We start from the raw sequence: 19,217 nt of genomic DNA, 5'->3' as shown, positions 1-19,217 counted from the left end.
CATCGGTTATCTTCCCTCCTCATTACATGTCCTGCCCATGCCCATTTCTTTTTCCTGATTTCAACTAAGATGTCATTAACTCGCGTTTGTTCCCTCACCCAATCTGCTCTTTTCTTATCCCTTAACGTTACACCTATCATTCTTCTTTCCATAGCTCGTTGTGTCGTCCTCAATTTGAGTAGAACCCTTTTCGTAAGCCTCCAGGTTTCTGCCCCGTAGGTGAGTACTGGTAAGACACAGCTATTATATACTTTTCTCTTCAGGGATAATGGCAACCTGCTGTTCATGATTTGGGACTGCCTGCCAAACGCACTCCAGCCCATTCTTATTCTTCTGATTATTTCCGTCTCATCATCCGGATCCGCCGTCACTACCTGCCCTAAGTAGATGTATTCCCTTACGACTTCCAGTGCCTCGCTGCCTATTGTAAATTGCTGTTCTCTCCCGAGACTGTTAAGCATTACTTTAGTTTTCTGCATATTAATTTTTAGACCCACTCTTCTGCGTTGCCTCTCCAGGTCATTGAGCATGCATTGCAATTGGTCCCCTGAGTTACTAAGCAAGGCAATATCATCAGCGAATCGCAAGTTACTAAGGTATTCTCCATTAACTTTTATCCCCAATTCTTCCCAATCCAGGTCTCGGAATACCTCCTGTAAACATGCTGTGAATAGCATTGGAGATATCGTATCTCCCTGCCTGACGCCTTTCTTTATTGGGATTTTGTTGCTTGCTTTATGGAGGACTACGGTGGCTGTGGAGCCGCTATAGATATTTTCCAGTATTTTTACATATGGCTCATCTACACCCTGATTCCGTAATGCCTCCATGACTGCTGAGGTTTCGACTGAATCAAACGCTTTCTCGTAATCAATGAAAGCTATATATAAGGGTTGGTTATATTCTGCACATTTCTCTATCACTTGATTGATAGTGTGAATATGGTCTATTGTTGAGTAGCCTTTACGGAATCCTGCCTGGTCCTTTGGTTGACAGAAGTCTAAGGTGTTCCTGATTCTATTTGCAATTACCTTAGTAAATACTTTGTAGGCAACGGACAGTAAGCTGATCGGTCTATAATTTTTCAAGTCTTTGGCGTCCCCTTTCTTATGGATTAGGATTATGTTAGCGTTCTTCCAAGATTTCGGTACGCTCGAGGTCATGAGGCATTGCGTATACATGAAACCATGGCCACGTTTAATAACACATGCAACGGCAATGCCGATAAGGGAATTCATTGTACAGCAGCAAGCATGCCCAGTCATTCACAGCATGAAAGCTGAAGCGGTTCACATCAGCCACATTCACGGGCTAGTAGCATGCTTGTAAATTTTCACAAAATTATTATGTACTAACAGTCGAAAACATGTTCATTTACAAAGTATTTTTAGACAAATGGTTTGAATTATCGAAAGAATGTTCGCAACGTACTAAGCAGCCATCTAGGCAAACATAAACGGAGCTGCAGGTATGCTTTCCTACATTGCCAGTGTCACGTGGTCCCCATCGATGCGCGGTATGAAATTCCCCTAGCATAAGCTGGAGCTCCGTCGGAATGCCCTAAGCATGACACGAAAAAAAAAAAAAAAAAAAAGAACTAGCGCTGCAGTGTCAAAGTTCTTTTGTTTTCTTTTTCTTAACTCTCTCGTTACTGTTAGAAATGTGCTCATTTTCAGTGCTTTCATATTTTAACGTTTTATTGCCTGACGCAGTAATCACTGGTGTTTTGAGTGAATGTAAAGCAGCCATAATTAATCAGACAGTTTTCGAGAACTGTTATGCAAAACTTCAGAGAAATGCCCCCAGGAACATGAATAGAAGTAATAATTTCCTATGTTAAGTATAAATACTGAGAGCAATAAATACCTGAAATATACAAAATATGCACCTGGCTCCTAGTTCACAATGTTTGTAAGACAGATCATGCAAAAAGATTATGAAAATTTGTTGGCGTCAATACTAGCCATAATGATGGCCATGCTATGCGAGAAATCCGTAGTTTCGCAAATGTGAAAACAGATAAGTTCCCATTCTACAGGGAGCATTTGTTTTTACTCATTACAGCATGCACCTGGTTCGTTTTTTTACTGCACTCTTCAGGCTCGCGAAGCAATGGTTGTCAAGTCAGGGAGCATGCAGAAGCCTCCTCGTACTTGAATACAGGGTGTCTACCAACCGGGAAAACCGGGAATTTTCAGGGATTTTGAATAGTCTGGAAATGCTCGGGGAAGCTCAGGGAATTTTCGCTTTGATCAGGGAAAATTTGCTGTAATTTTATCGAAAGGGAACGAAGCTAGGTCGCGGTAACGCTAGCTGGCTCGAGTAAAACACAGAGGAATCGTAACGAATCGTCGTCGACGCCGTCTCGACGGCTGGAGGAGTTGCCATTGTACAGTCAACGACCGACTTCCAGACGTCCGACGGCTTCGCGGCACCACCACGTATACGGTCAATGTATAAGAACGTCTGAAATTTCGGACGCAAGAACCTTTCGCTCTCCGATTGTCCGTACTTTTCTGCCGTGACCGCAGGTCCGAAACGGCATTAGTCAAAGCTACCACCTTCGATTTTAAGTATCTCGCCGCCTCGAACCGGCGCTCTCACGCAGATCCGTTGGTAGCCTTAGCTATCACCGCAGAAACGCCAATCGTAGCAGCTTCGACGTTCGCTATTAAGTTTCTTGCCGTTTGGTGCCGTGTTTTTTTATTGAAAGGATTCGCTGCTGTCAGCAATGGCACCGACTCCGCCTTTCTGCTACTGGCGATTGGCCTCGGAGCTCGGAAAGCACATGCGCGTTGCATAATGCCGGGTCCCGAAAGTCAACTTTGCCTCATTACAGAAATGTTACGCGGCGAAGCAAAACAAGCGTGGGAAGGGGCAATTATCATGGGACACAGTACGTATTCCTTAATTATACACGCGCAGCCGCCATCTCCTGTCGCAGTACGAGCACCGATATGCCTAATAAGTGTACTGTTAGTCCTTCAGAGCTTTTTCTGGTGTGTCTGTGGCAAAGATCAGTAAAAGGCATGCATTCAATTTTTTGTCATCCTCCCTTTTTCGAAATGCCGGTTTTTCGGACGTTCTCGCGGCCCCTAGGGAGTTCGAAAAACGAAAAATTGGACGGTGACTGTACAACTAACCAAGAGGATGCTTCAAGTGGTCCGTGGGGAAAACGCGCGGTAGAAGGTCAACGAGAACAGAAAGGACGTACTTACACATTAAAGAATGAACGGGAAAGGAAGCGTGCCACCTCTTTGAAGGAGCTTTGAAAAATAAAAAAATAAAAATAAAGTGTTGGCTGATGCTGAGATGCAGGTTTCCCACATCCAACCCGAAATAAAATTTTTAAATCAGTGAAGTGCAACACTGAAGCATTGTAAGGGGCTGAGAGTATGTCAGGACAGTTGAGGTTGACTTAATTACCAGCTGTTGAGAGAGAATCTCATTTGTGACAAAGTTCGGGCCTCATACCAATGAGCTTGCTATCAGTTGATAGAAATAGTTCATATTCGAAAATATTTCATTCGGTATGCATTTCCTTCTTATTCGTACTTGAGAATGTTCAACTCGATTTGCAGTCGGTTTTGCCATTCTTTTCGAAGGTATTTTATTCACTGTGCAGTCTACTAACCCCTTATTCCTTCTGTTTTCTTTTTTAAATAAAATGAGCGCTACTCCTTACTATTCAAACTGGATTAAGTCATTTTTATTTTTTAACATGCTTACTAGAGAGTGATAGCATTGGGCAACATGGTGTGAGCCTGCCTCGACATAAAACAAAGTTCTGTTTCACTCAGGGAATATTGCAAAAGCACTCGGGGAAAACCTGGAAAACTCAGGGAATTTGGAAATGTCAACTTGGTAGACACCCTGGAATATTGCATTCAATTAGCTTTTCTGTGCAAGCAAGCAAATCTAGTTCACGTTCAACTGCTGCTGGAGCCTCCGCATGCTTCGTTCAGTTCCTGTACAGTGCTGTACAGTAATGTGAAGTGTTGCACAATATTGTGCAGTAATGAATAAGTGCACTGCACAGGTGGTGTTCAAAATGTAAGAGATTAGGCTGGTAGGTAAGCTTCAGTCAAAGGTTACTCTGGAATCGACTGCATGCTCTTGTGCAAGTGAAAACCCCATGTGACGGGAAGGATTGCTTATAATAACTTTTACATGAGCTGTCGAAATGCTGATGTGAAAAAGCAACTCCAGTGGGAAAAATAAAGTTGCACTTGACATTAGTTGAACACAATTATTAAAATAACATGCACTCATGAGCATCTACCGTTGCTTGAGACTTAGTTAAAACAGCCTAGACATTGTATTGGAAATTAGACTACCTGAAAGAACTGCTGCTGTCATTTAAAAATGATGTTGTCAAGTCGACTAAGGCACCACTTTAGTGTCGTTTTATTTAGGAAGTGCTAGGACCACTCAAAGTTAATGTCAACGATACCTCCAGTCGAAGTTTTATTTTTCCAGACTCCTAAATCTGCCACAAATGGTCAAACTGGTAACTAGTTGAAGTTCAGTCATCATTTCTGATGGTGCTTGATGTTTGCTTGTAGAATTCCAATGGAAATGTTTAACAGCATGTAGAGAAACTGTCGACCAAATTTACCAATTTCTATAATGCAGTAACAAAAGCATTCATGTATCCTTTTTTGTTGGCAATTTCACTATTGTGCAACTAGCGTTCCGTGTGTCTTTTTTCATGATCCTGTCCATGTCCTTTTTTACGTGCTAGTGCAATGCCCTCTTTACAAATTCTCTATTTATGTCATTTAAACGTGTGCTGTTGCAACCAAGGAGGTTAAAGAAAAACTGCTGGAGTGGAGGGAGCGCCCGTCAAGTGAAGCTGCCGCGTCACCATCTTGCGGAGGTGGGAGGGGGGGGGGGAGCAAAAGCTCACCAGTCATCGCAGCTTATGTGTTTTGGGTCATCGTATCTTGCCATGTGTGGTGCTGTGCGGATCCCAAATTGTGGTAGCGCACTCAGGTGTTTTTTTGGAAAGTTGATGTATACGGAGTTGACATGTTAGTGTTATTCTTTTCATTTAAATAAGGTTGCAGATTAGCATTGCCTTGTACTAGAATAAAGGAAAATTTTATATTTTAGGCTAAAGGAAATGGCCACCACCAAAGTTCCGAGACCTTCCATGCAATGAGGATGCTGAAGCACAGACAACACCTGATGGTCTTGAAGATAATAAGAAATAGTTATGTTTGTTGCATGTACTGCTATTTCTCATGCTACATTTACAATTTTTAATTGCTTTTCTGACAGCTTTCATGATTGGCCAATTTCTAAACTGCATTAAAGAAGGTGAATAAATGCTAATTATTGCGTGTTTCTTTTTTCTACTTTGCGGCAGCTGCACATTCATGCCGATAAATTAGAAAAAATGCTCCAGTACTTGGATATCTGCGATCCAGAGACCTCCAATATGGCTCGCCTCATAGCCCACAGTGTTGCATTAGAACTTTAAAATCCATTAAATTAAAACCGTTAAATTAGAAACCGCTGCAAAAGTTGGCGAACAACACTGCGAAGCTCTTGTCAGGCCAATTCTTGCATCCCGCAAAATGGCTGCCGCTGCCTTCACCCGAGCCCATAGGCCTGTATAGGTGACTTCCACTCTAGCAGTTTTTACTTTAACCTCCTTGGCCGCAATGGCACCAAAAATGCAGTTCAAGGTATCCTTTAGTTCGAATTATGGGGAGTTGGAATTATCGGGACTTCATTCTGTATGATAAAAACTAGAAAACGGAACACAGCAGCTTTTTGCACCCTCTGATGTCAGATTTATGATAAATGTAAAACAATTTATAAAAACACTGCTGGAATTAATTCAAAAAGGAAGGACTTACGTAAATATTGTGATCGCTTACTTCAATGATGTGCTCAAGATTTTGAGTGTTCTGCAGCAAATAAACTGCTCAAAATTTGAAATATGTGGCTGTAAAAATGGTCTTTTTTTCCTCCATTAATTAGCTTCAAATTCAAAATATACTGCTCCCAAACCAAGATTTTTCTTCTCCAAAAGCGTCCTCAAGCAGGCTCCTTGGATATGAAAGGTATTGCGAAATGTATCGCAGCACAAAAGATAACTACACACACTCTTTCCACAACAATCTTTCCAAGAGCTATTATTGCTTATTCCTTACCAACACTCAGGTGACACGCTCTTGGGAGGGGTGAAACATAAATCAACTCTCCAGCCTATTATATAGGGTGATAATTTTTAAGTTCTGCAAAATTTAAAAAAATAATCTGTTGCAGATATTATAGTTCTAGTCCTTGAGCTAGATCATCCAGAGAGGCAGACATTAGTTTCACTATTAAAACATTTTTTAAGATTAAAAAATTCACTGATTAACTCAATTACTTTACAGCGCATATTGCAATTTATAAATTGTAGCCATTGAATTTACAAAGCGTATCCACTTGGGATGAATTTCCAGAATAACGCCAGCTTGTAGATGTGTGCCATCCAACTCTCCGTTAGAATGCACCATTGTTCCACTTCCTTTGTTTTTTTTTTTTACAAAATGCTCTTTTATGCATCGAAGCACAAAAGTAACTGGAACGCCCATGTATTTCATCTCACACTTTGGGAAATAATATCTCGGAACTGGTGTCATCCTGGAGATTCATTTCAAGTGGATACATCTTGCAAACTCACCGGCTAATTCGTAAATTGTAATATGGGATGTAAAGTAATTAATTAATGAGTTGATTAGTTAAGTTTTGGTTACTACTTAAATATGTGTTTTGATTCCTTGTGCTACTAATGTCTGCCTCTTTGAATAATCCAGCTCAAGGACAAGAATTATTCTATCTGCCATAGGCAATTTTTAAAAACTTTGGAAAATAAAATGATCACCCTGTACACAGTAGAAAGTCATTCATATGATCCTGTTTTGTACAATTTTCCGCCACCAACGTTTATGATTGAGAAACAAAAAAATGCCCCAATAGAGTTGCACTTCTTTTTTACTGGTTAATACGTTCCTGGAATTCACAATCTTTCAGAACTAACATTCAATACATTGTCAAACTGCGACCGTATGATACATTTTCCAGCCACTGGATCCCACATAAACAATAAAAGATGTGAGGCACACACGATTGAAAGCAGTAGCTACCATGGTGGGGGCCACCATGGTAGCTTCCCCACTCATGAAATGCAAAAATGTCAGTGTCAACTTGGTTTCCTCTTCCAGTACCAGCAGATCTCCTCACGGATTGCCACACGTGGCATTCACAGCTGTCACCAACTAACCCTATTGTGATAAGCATCTTCACCTATCTAATAAGGGTATGGTTTGGGCAATTAGCAATCCATGATAAATAGTTGTTGCGCACGAAGTGAAAGACAGAAGGACTAGGGATTTTACGAACACAAACACAAACTTTCATCTGAATTTTATTTGCAAAATGGGATCTATTATATACATGGGCAATGTATGACATGCGTAAGAAGGGGTGAACAGCAAAAACCAGGTAACATCAGAATTTTAAACAGGCATGATGAAAATAGAAAAAAAGAACGGAAATAAAAAAATAAAAAAGCAATTCACCTATCTGTTTCACAGCGTGTGTGGCGTAGTGCAGTTAGAAGCATACTGCATGCTTTTAATAGGTGATAACCCAAACGCACCACCGTTTCCAGCTGCAGGCGGTGAAGCGGCTGTCATGTTTCACCCTGGTGGCATCCTCTACCGCCATCACCTACCAGCTCGATTTTGTTTCAGTTTCTCATTGCTGTCTTAAAACACTGTGCAATAGGAAAATGACAACTTGTGTCTCTGGTTGCTTGGGCCCTGCCAGCTCGAGACATGCCGACGTCTCATTGTGCAATAATTCCCGCCGAGTGGGTACAAAATTCCCCACCTGAAGAAGCTGCTGACCCTCGCCGAATATGTAGATGTGGCAACATAAGCTTGCCTAAGCTGCAATACAACCTCTAGCACTCTCATTTGACGCCTTATATATATATATATATATATATATATATATATATATATATATATATATATACAAGTGCTAGAGGGCACTGCTTTCTAGTGCGAGTTGTGTGGGTGGGTGCGTAATCACTTATTTTTTATTTTTTGTAGGCTTTTATTTCCAGATCTAAAACTTAAGCACACTATTGTACCTTGCCAAAACCACTTCAATGCTTGTTTTAACTGTCTACAACTTCTTAATTTATGTATTGTCAATTAGGAGAGTAACTCATTGAATGCCATCAACAACAAAATTCCTGGTAGCTTCTAAACTGAACTGTGACAATACAGACTTGGTTTTGTTTCCATAAAATGATTCATGCTTTTTTAAATACTTGGACCATGTTAGCAGAGACATCCTGAATAATGAGCTTTTTAATAAACTTGCAGTTGAGTAAGCACTCATGTGTGTACCTTTTTTGCCCTTGTCTCATATAGCACTGTTCCATCAAATAGTAATGTTCATGTTCTTCAGTTTTTTGTTCACCGTTTGCTACAGGTATACTCTCTGTCTTTGTCCTTGTTATACTCCAAATTTTATGGGACCTCTGACTACTCTCCCTTAGGGGTGGTACAAGATGACTGTCCCAACAGAGCTAGCTTAGTTACCTTACCTGAAGCCTCACAGTAAACTGAATTGAGAATTCCTTGCTGGTTCATAGTTTTTGTGACTGTGCATGGACCAATATGCTGTCACTCAGAGCTGCAGCGTCCTTTCTAGATGAGCATTAAGCTTCGAAGTTCATATGCATGCAACTTACTTTTGCCTGTTATTGAAGTTCCTCTCAATTTTGAATATTGAGGTTTCCTAAAGATTAATGCCTAAAGATTATTGATTTGCTTGTTACATGTGCAGAGCTGTATGGACTGCAGCCCAAGTCCTCTGTGTATGTGTTGTGGTGGCCCACCAGAGGTTACATTTTCATCCGCTAGGGAAGTAAAGCATTCTTGGGATTGTGTATCACCCTTTTTTGTGAGTGCGTCAATTGCTTCCTGGGTACCAAACAGGGCCGGTGCACAGGGCCACATTGACAAACAGTTTACCGTAGTGAAAACACAAGCGAACTGTTGCTTTTCTTGTTTGCATAGACATTGCTGTTTGTTTAGTGAGTTAATTAGTTATTTATTACCTAATTGCAGGGTATGTAGTTTCCTTCTGTTAAAGAAACCCAGGTGGTCCAAATTTCCAGAGCCCCCACTATGGCGTGTATCATAATCAGATCATGGTTTTGGCACGTAAAATCTCATAATTTATTAATTTTTTTAGTTTCCTTCCTTCTGCTCTCTTCTCTCCCTGTCTTTCCCTCCCTCAGCTTCACCTCTACTGCTGTGCGCCGTGCAGCTGTCAGCAAATGAAGCTAGACAGTTGCAGTGTGGTCAGCAGTAATTTTCTTACTTTTCTTTGTGTTATGTAAAAATAAATAACTATTTACTACTACTACTACTACTACTACTACTACTACTACTACTACTACTACTACTACTACTGGGTCATCATCAGCCTAGTTACGCCCACTGCAGGGCAAAGGCCTCTCCCATACTTCTCCAACTACCCCAGTCATGTACTAATTGTGGCCATGTTGTCCCTGCAAACGTGTTAATGTCATCCGCCCACCTAACTTTCTGCCGCCCCCTGCTACGCTTCCCTTCCCTTGGAATCCAGTCCGTAACCCTTAACGACCATCGGTTATCTTCCCTCCTCATTACATGTCCGGCCCATGCCCATTTCTTTTTCTTGATTTCAACTAAGATGTCATTTACCCACGTTTGTTGCCTCACCCAATCTGCTCTTTTCTTATCCCTTAACGTTACACCCATCATTCTTCTTTCCATAGCTCGTTGCATCGTCCTCAATTTCAGCACAACCCTTTTCGTAAGCCTCCAGGTTTCTGCCCCATATGTGAGTACTGGTAACACACAGCTGTTATACACTTTCCTTTTGAGGGATAGTGGCAACCTGCTGTTCATGATTTGAGAATGCCTGACAAACGCACCCCAGCCCATTCTTATTCTTCTGGTTATTTCAGTCTCATGATCCGGATCCGTGGTCACTACCTGCCCTAAGTAGATGTGTATTCCCTTACCACTTCCAGTGCCTCGCTACCTATCGTAAACTGCTGTTCTCTTCCGAGACTGGTAAACATTACTTTAGTTTTCTGCAGATTAATTTTCAGACCCACCCTTCTGCTTTGCCTCTCCAGGTCAGTGAGCATGCATTGCAATTGGTCTCCTGAGTTACTAAGCAAGGCAATATCATCAGCGAATCGCAAGTTGCTAAGGTATTCTCTATCAACTTTTATCCCCAATTCTTCCCACTCCAGGTCTCTGAATACCTCCTGTAAACATGCAGTGAATAGCATTGGAGAGATCGTATCTCCCTGTCTGACGCCTTTCTTTATTGGGATTTTGTTGCTTTCTTTGTGGAGGACTACGGTGGCTGTGGAGCCGCTATAGATATCTTCCAGTATTTTTACATATGGCTCATCTACACCTGATTCCGTAATGCCTCCATGACTGCTGAGGTTTCGACTGAATCAAACGCTTTCTCGTAATCAATGAAAGCTATATATAAGGGTTGGTTATATTCTGCACATTTCTCTATCACTTGACTGATAGTGTGAATATGGTCTATTGTTGAGTAACCTTTACGGAATCCTGCCTGGTCCTTTGGTTGACGGAAGTCTAAGGTGTTCCTGATTCTATTTGCGATTACCTTAGTAAATACTTTGTAGGCGGCGGACAGTAAGCTGATCGGTCTATAATTTTTCAAGTCTTTGGCGTCCCCTTTCTTATGGATTAGGATTATGTTAGCGTTCTTCCAAGATTCCAGTACGCTCGAGGTTATGAGGCATTGCGTATACAGGGTGGCCAGTTTCTCTAGAACAATCTGACCACCATCCTTCAACAAATCTGCTGTTACCTGATCCTCCCCAGCTGCCTTCCCCCTTTGCATAGCTCCTAAGGCTTTCTTTACTTCTTCTGGTGTTACCTGTGGGATTTCGAATTCCTCTAGGCTGTTCTCTCTTCCATTATCTTCGTGGGTGCCACTGGTACTGTATAAATCTCTATAGAACTCCTGAGCCACTTGAACTATCTCATCCATATTAGTAACGATATTGCCGGCTTTGTCTCTTAACGCACACATCTGATTCTTGCCTATTCCTAGTTTCTTCTTCACTGTTTTTAGGCTTCCTCCGTTCCTGAGAGCCTGTTCAATTCTGTCCATATTATAGTTCCTGATGTCCACTGTCTTACGCTTGTTGATTAGCTTAGAAAGTTCTGCCAGTTCTATTCTAGCTGTAGGGTTAGAGGCTTTCATACATTGGCGTTTCTTGATCAGATCTTTCGTCTCCCGCGATAGCTTACTGGTTTCCTGTCTAACGGCGTTACCACCGACTTCTATTGCACACTCCTTAATGATGCCCATGAGATTGTCGTTCATTGCTTCAACACTAAGGTCCTCTTCCTGAGTTAAAGCCGAATACCTGTTCTGTAGCTTGATCCGGAATTCCTCTAGTTTCCCTCTTACCGCTAACTCATTGATTGGCTTCTTGTGTACCAGTTTCTTCCGTTCCCTCTTCAAGTCTAGGCTAATTCGAGTTCTTACCATCCTATGGTCACTGCAGCGTACCTTGCCGAGCACGTCTACATCTTGTATGATGCCAGGGTTCGCGCAGAGTATGAAGTCTATTTCATTTCTAGTCTCACCATTCGGGCTCCTCCACGTCCACTTTCAACTAACCCGCTTGCGGAAAAAGGTATTCATTATCCGCATATTATTCTGTTCTGCAAACTCTACTAATAACTCTCCTCTGCTATTCCTAGAGCCTATGCCATATTCCCCCACTGACTTGTCTCCAGCCTGCTTCTTGCCTACCCTGGCATTGAAGTCTCCCATCAGTATAGTGTATTTTGTTTTGACTTTACCCATCGCCGATTCCACGTCTTCATAAAAGCTTTCGACTTCCTGGTCATCATGACTGCATGTAGGGGCATAGACTTGTACCACCTTCAATTTGTACCTCTTATTAAGTTTCACAACAAGACCTGGCACCCTCTCGTTAATGCTATAGAATTCCTGTATGTTACCAGCTATTTCCTTATTAATCAGGAATCCGACTCCTAGTTCTCGTCTCTCCGCTAAGCCCCGGTAGCACAGTATGTGCCCGCTTTTTAGCACTGTATATGCTTCTTTTGTCCTCCTAACCTCACTGAGCCCTATTATATCCCATTTACTACCCTCTAATTCCTCCAATAACACTGCTAGACTCGCCTCACTAGATAACGTTCTAACGTTAAACGTTGCCAGGTTCAGATTCCAATCAGTTTTAGCAATAGCCAGCAGCACTTAACTACAGAGGCCAGAAAAACTGCACATAATTTGTTGCACTTTTCATGTGTAGCCCCTCCTTCTTTCTAGAGAACCAGATTGTTTTTTCGGGTATTCTGCAAGAATTCACCTAGTGGACTGTCCATTTTGTCCATTGTTGTTTGGCTGGAGCTGTACAACCGAAGAGGCGACTGGCTTGGGGTGCCTGTCTCCTCTTTGCTCGTACAGCTCCAGCTATTCAGAGGTGGCCGAATTGGAAAATCGACCACGCGGACTCTAACAAAATACCTCCCCTGGTTGTTGTCTGGTGATTTGCTTATTAGCTGCTGTTGCAATGAGTCCTGCACTGGTGTACTGTTATGTAAAAGCATGTTTTCTGGGTCCTTGACATTCTACTTATGTTACAATGCAGCATGTTTTAACAGCTGCTTCTGTTTGTTATGTTTATCACCTTATTTTCATATCTTTACTTTCTTTCAATAGCAGGTAAGCCTAAGCAAGAGCCTTCCCGTACTGTGTGTGACAATGAAAGACAACATGAAAGACTGTGGCAGCTCAAGATTGCGCCGTAAGCTTCTTATCCAGAAGAGAAGCAGGTCCTTCAAAAGCGTCTTGTTTTCTTCATGGAAAAGAAGTACCAGGAATATGCGAAAGCGCCTCACTCTAAGCACGTCAAAACAGAGACTGTCAGCACCTGTGCACAACTCGCACTTTGGTCACAATGTCGCCACTGTGGCCACCACAGCCAGTCGTAATAGGCTGTATCATTGTCCAGCAGAGTACAAGGACATCATACAAAATGAAGCTTCCGACACTAGCTCTGAAGTTGTGAGAAAGCAGACAGACCAGTGGAGCAGTGGGGGCCATCACAAGGAGACTCGTTGTATGTCAGCTGTTCAAGAAGGGCCACTTAAGACAGATAAGAAATGCCCCACCATCATGACTACCACAAAACATGTTGCTGAATGGGAGGTAAGGAGGCATTTGGTCACTCATAATGTTGATTCTGCTTAGCTCACTTGTATTAAGGAGGCACAGTTAACCACCCCCAGCCCCCCTTTTCTTTTATTGAAGCTTGGTACCTGGCGTGTTGTAGGGTGTTATTTTGCTTTTTTCAGAACTGTTCATTTCAATGGAACTTATATAAATCAATTCTGTTGCTTTTCCAGTGCATGCTTTTTTATCCACGTTTGAAAAAATTCTTGCAAGAACTTATTTTGCCTAATTATTATAGAGTGCATTGCTTTCTGGGTACCAAACAGTGCCGGTGCACAGGGCCGGGTTGACAGTTTACCTAAGTGAAAACACAAGCGAACTACGGCTCTTCTTGTTCGCATAGACATTGCCGTTTGTTTATTCTTTTTTGTTTATTTATTTGTTTATTTGTTTAGTGATGTAATTAGTTATTTATTACCTAATTGTAGAGTATGTAGTTTCTTTCTGTTATTGAACCCCAGGTGGTCCAAATTTGCAGAGCCCCCACTATGGCGTGCATCATAATCAGATCGTGGTTTCGTCACGTAAAATCTCATAATTTAATTATTATTTTTTTTTAGTTTCCTTCCTTCTACTCTTTCTTCTCTCCCTGTCTTTCCCTCCCTCAGCTTCACCTCTACAGCTGCATGCCGTGCAGCTGTCAGAAAATGAAGCTAGACAGTTGCAGCGTGGTCAGCAGTAATTTTCTTACTTTTCTTCATGTTATATATATGTATGTAACCACAACCCGATTTCTTGTGTTTCTTAAAAAACTTTTCAGTTGTACATTAGAAGAGAAGATCAATCTAATTAAGGCGGTGATGTCAATATAAATATGTTTTCTATTTCTATCTATAAGAATTTTCTATCTCTTATCACAACCTATGGTTTTTCAAACACAATATCTACTGCAACGTGTGTGACTATTGAAGGTGCATCCCTATTAGATGTATTCATTTCAAACTTTAATATTGATTCATTAGAGGCCGAAATTGTGTACACTGACATCAGTGATTATCTGGGTATTATATTAATAGTAAATAGAATTCACTGCGTTGCCAGTAAAATTAAAACAACAGTCATTATTCAGTCCATTACTTCATCAAACCTTGTCGCATTTCGCCAAGCTATTACCCATGTAGCTTGGAACAGTGTTTACCGAGCAGAAGATAGTGACACGGCATATACTGCTTTTATGAGCATGTTCAAAACTGTTTACCACGAACACTTCCCCATAAAAAAAATGACACGGCCATCCAAAGCATGAAAACCTTGGCTAACACCTGAGCTTCTTGGTATGGTTAAACACAAACACGCCGTGTATGCTCAATTTGTGAAATCTAGAGATCCTGCCCTGTTCAGGGAGTTTAAGGAATATAGAAATAATCTCACAAATCAGCTTAGGGCGGCTAAGGATGCTTATTACATGAGAATTTTTAGTGACCCAGCCAATCAAAAAAGTGATGTTCTCTGGCACAAATTGAATGCTTTGCTAAAGTCGAATTCAGTTTCAGCTATTCCGGATGTTTTGTGTCATAACGGGCAGAAACTTTCCAGAAATGCTATACCAAACGCGTTTAATGAAATTAAACCACATTAAAACCACAGTTAAATGACGTTGATGGCCTCAACAACTATACTCAGTTCCTGCCTGTAAACGCGTTTAGTAACACTCTGTTTTTTGCCCCAACTAGCCCCTTAGAAGTCTTTTCTTGCTTCAGCGATATAGGTAACAGCCGGTCCCTGGACGCCGATGGCATCTAGATTCGCCCCATAATCTATGTGCTTGATATTATATGCCCTGTTCTTACCCATATTTATAACTTAATATTGTTACGGTGAAGGGAAGGAAGAAGTCGAATTGGACTAGAGGAAGACGAAGACTGGCAGTTGCCTGAACGCCATATACACCAGTTGTAAATATACATTATTTTACATTCGTAGGCCTGCTTTCTTCCTGCAACATTTTGGTGGAGGTGCGGGGTACAATCACGGAACTTCGCAGTGGACGTCATCTACCTGCCGCCACAATGGCAAATCTACCAACACAAGCAACAACGCCTCAGCAGCCCGTGCCAACGGTCATCCTCACTCATCCGCGGGACCCAGGGACATTTTGTGGCACAGACTGGCTTACGATGTATGAGCGAGTGTGCGACAACAACAGGTGGGATCCAACAATGATGCTAGCAAACGTGATATTTTATCTAAGAGGAACTGCGAAGCAATGGTACGACACACACGAAGCTGACCTAACGAGCTGGGATGTTTGCAAAGAAAAAAATGCGAGACCTGTTTGGCAGACCTGTCGGTCGTCAGCTGGCAGCAAAAAAAAAAGAACTTGCGTGCCACGCTCAGACGTCCACGGAATCCTCTGTCGTGTACATACAGGATATGCTGGCCCTCTGTCACAAGGCTGATAACAACATGACCAAGTCAGACAAGATTGGTCACATACTGAAAGGTATTGCGGATGATGCCTTCAATCTCCTGATGTGTAAGGATTGTGCCACTGTGGATGAAATTATAAAGGAGTGCCGGCGCTTCGAACAAGCGAAGGGCGGCCACGTCGCTCAAACTTTCGACCAATTGCCCAATACCGCCACATCATCTTCTTGCGAAGACCCGCCGCGGTTCGTTCAGCCCACAGGACCAGAAGATATCATGCGCATCGTTCGCCGTGAGCTTGAGGCCATGGCCCCGGCTCCAGTTGGTTCCGACTGTCAGGAAAGCATGCCCGCTATCTCTCTTATACAAGCGGTCGTTCGGGAGGAAATAGCAACTTTGGCCATTCCATCTCTGTGGTCGGTCCGCCATGCAAACACCTACCAGATTCCTCCAGCCGCTCGCTTCCCGATGCAAAGCTTTCCGCCACTCCGTCGCAACCCAGCTAACTGGCGTACAGTGGATGATTAACCCATCTGTTTTAATAGTTCCGCTATTGGACACATCGCCCGTCATTGCCGCAACCACTGGTCATCGCCTCCTCGATGGTCGTCTCCGAGTCACTACTGCCAAGTACCAGGCAGTCGTACTTTCTCGCCCTATTCGCCGACTAGGAACATCAACGCTGACAGTGCTCCATCAAGATCCAGCCGCTCCCTGTCTCCACAAGGTCGCAGGTCCCGTTCGCCTCTCCTTCACCGCTCTTCGTCCCCTTCTGCAACCGGTCGCTTCGCTTTGGGAAACTAGGTGGTGCAGCTCCCAGAGGTGAAGCTGCAACTCCGACCCAGCCCACAAATCCTCTGTTGACACTGCCTAGATGTGGAGACCTACTAGACATTGAAGTTGATGGCGTTCCTGTTAGATCTCTCGTTGATACAGGAGCGCAGCTTTCAGTTATGAGCGCTGCTTTCCGCCGAAGGCTTAAAAAGGTCCTGACACCCGCCATACCGGGCACTGTGCGAGTCGCCGATGGGAGTACTTCACCTGTCCTTAGAATGTGCACAGCTCGTGTGACCATTGGGGGCCATTATACCATTGTTCTATTTATCGTCCTTGGACACTGTCCGCACGACCTAATTCTCGGCCTCGACTTCCTTTCGAAACACTCTGCCCAAATTGACTGCTCCGCAGGTGTTGTACAGTTGGATCTGCCGCTTCCTGCCGACGCAACAACTTGTGCTTCACACCGCTTATGGTCTGCTGAGTTTGTAAGGCTGTGTCCACAAGCGGCTACAAATGTCCTCCTGATGCCCTGTCCTCCCGTACCTGATGGCGAGTGCGTCGTGTCGTCGCTTACTGACGTGGTTTTGTCGCGCAATATTTCTCTGCCGAGCACCTTAGTCCGGATCCGCGAAAACTGCACTCGCATGCCCATCCTCAATTTTGGATTTTCGCCGCATGTGCTGCCACGCGGTATCGCCATTGCGCATATCACTCCTTTGGAAGAATTTGAGGTTTCTTTTTTGACCTCTGAATCCTTCCTCAGTACCAACGGACTATTGTTACCCACTCCTCCGTACTCGACGCCTGCGGACAATGTTTCTAAGATGATTGCCCCTGACCTTCCTTCCGTGCAAACAGCAGCTCTTCGTCACCTCCTGTCATCTTATCAGGACATCTTTGATTTGGAGACCGTCCACTTGGCCTGACATCTGTTGTCACGCATCGCATCAACATCGGTGACGCCAGCCCCATTCATAGGCGGCCATATCGTGTCTCCGCAACAGAAAGGGCCATCATACAGAAAGAGGTAGACAGGATGATGGACAAGGACATCATTGAACCTTCCAGTAGCCCGTGGGCATCACCGGTTGTCTTAGTAAAGAAAAAAGACAGCTCGTGGCGCTTCTGCATTGACTACCGTCACCTCAATAGGATAACAAAGAAGGATGTTTATCCCCTGCCTCGCATTGATGATGCTCTTGACTGCCTTTACAGATCCCAATACTTTTCATCAATTGACCTCCACTCTGGCTATTGGCAGATTAGCGTCGATGAGATAGACCGCGAGAAAACTGCCTTCGTCATACCGGACGGTCTGTACCAATTTAAAGTCATGCCCTTTGGATTATGCAATGCGCCAGCTACATTCGAACGCATGATGGACTCTCTCTTGCGTGGCTTGAAGTGGTCTACATGCCTCTGTTACCTCGATGATGTGATTGTGTTTTCGCCAAACTTTGAGAGCCATCTGCGGGGCCTCACAACCATACTCTCAGTGTCTCGCAGGGCTGGCGTTCAGCTAAACTCCTCGAAGTGCCATTTCGGTCGCTGTGAAATTAACATGTTCGGCCATCTCGTAAACGCCGCCAGAATCCAACCTGATCCACAGAAAGTTCACGTCGTGCGAAATTTTCCTGTACCTTGTTCAGCAAACGATGTCCATAGTTTTCTGGGCTTATGCTCTTATTTCCGGTGATTTGTGAAAAGTTTTGCCGACATCGCTCACCCTCTCACTGACCTTCTTAAGAAAGACGTCTCCTTCTCTTGGGGACCACTGCAGGAGAAAGCCTTCTCTACCCTGATTGAGCGGCTTACAACTTCCCCAATTCTGTCTCACTTTGAGCCTTCTGCGCCCACCTTACAACTTCCCCAATTCTGTCACACTTTGAGCCTTCTGCGCCCACTGAAGTACGAACTGACGCGAGTAGTCTTGGCATCGGTGCTGTCCTCGCTCAGCATCAACAGGGCCAAGACCGTGTCATCGCTTACGCTAGCCGCCGCCTTTTCACGCCCGAGCGAAATTACTCCATTACTGAGAGAGAATGTCTCGCGCTCGTATGGGCGGTCGCGAAATTTCGGCCGTACATTTTCAGTCGGAGCTTCTGCGTCATAACCGATCATCACGCCCTCTGCTGGCTTTCCTCTTTGAAGGACCCAACTGGACGACTTGCACGTTGGGCATTGCGTCTACAAGAATATACATTTTCTATTATGTATAAGTCAGGGCGCCTGCATAAAGACGCTGACTGCCTGTCCCGCAATCCCATGGATCAACTGGATGATACCGATGCAGACTCGGACATCAGTGTTCTATAGCTCTCCGGCTTCCTCCATATTAGCGACAAGCAGTGCAAAGGTCCTGTTCTTCGAACACTTATGGAATGCCTAAGCTCCTCACCCAATGACCCGTCCCTCCGGATGTTCACCTTGCGCGATGGAACTTTATACCGTCGTAGCGTTTGTCCTGACGGCCCGGAGCTCCTCCTAGTCGTTCCCAAGCACCTTCGACTCGCCGTGCTCCAGCAACTTCACGACGCTCCTACTGCTGGACATCTGGGCATCACTCGTACATACGGCCGCCTGCGGTGCCGCTTCTTCTGGCCCAGCATTTATCGCTCTGTGCGCCGTTATGTCACTTCTTTCGACCTGGTGGTGGTGGTAGAAACATTTTATTCAAGAAGTTAATAAGAGAGTTGCTTGCTGTGCGCCTGAGTGGCAGCCCCTATTCCGGGACGCCA

At 43.6% G+C, this 19,217-nt stretch overlaps 1 protein-coding gene across 9 annotated transcripts in view; it reads left to right on the top strand.

The window, feature by feature from the left end:
- The window catches only part of LOC142564100 (uncharacterized), a 136,673-nt gene that overhangs the window by 57,759 nt on the left and 59,697 nt on the right, over positions 1 to 19,217 (top strand). For 8 of the 9 annotated variants that reach the window (XM_075674996.1, XM_075674972.1, XM_075674977.1 and 5 more), the window contains one exon: positions 12,820 to 13,308. In XM_075674996.1, the coding sequence (XP_075531111.1) occupies positions 12,820 to 13,308 (489 nt within the window). The remainder of the gene's footprint in view (positions 1 to 12,819; positions 13,309 to 19,217) is intronic. The other variant, XM_075674966.1, reaches the window with a different exon arrangement.

This window comes from Dermacentor variabilis, chromosome 1, assembly GCF_050947875.1.
Source record: "Dermacentor variabilis isolate Ectoservices chromosome 1, ASM5094787v1, whole genome shotgun sequence".
NCBI lineage: Eukaryota > Metazoa > Arthropoda > Arachnida > Ixodida > Ixodidae > Dermacentor > Dermacentor variabilis.
Note: the sequence above shows the minus strand (reverse complement) of the source record. Positions and strands in the feature narration are given on the sequence as shown.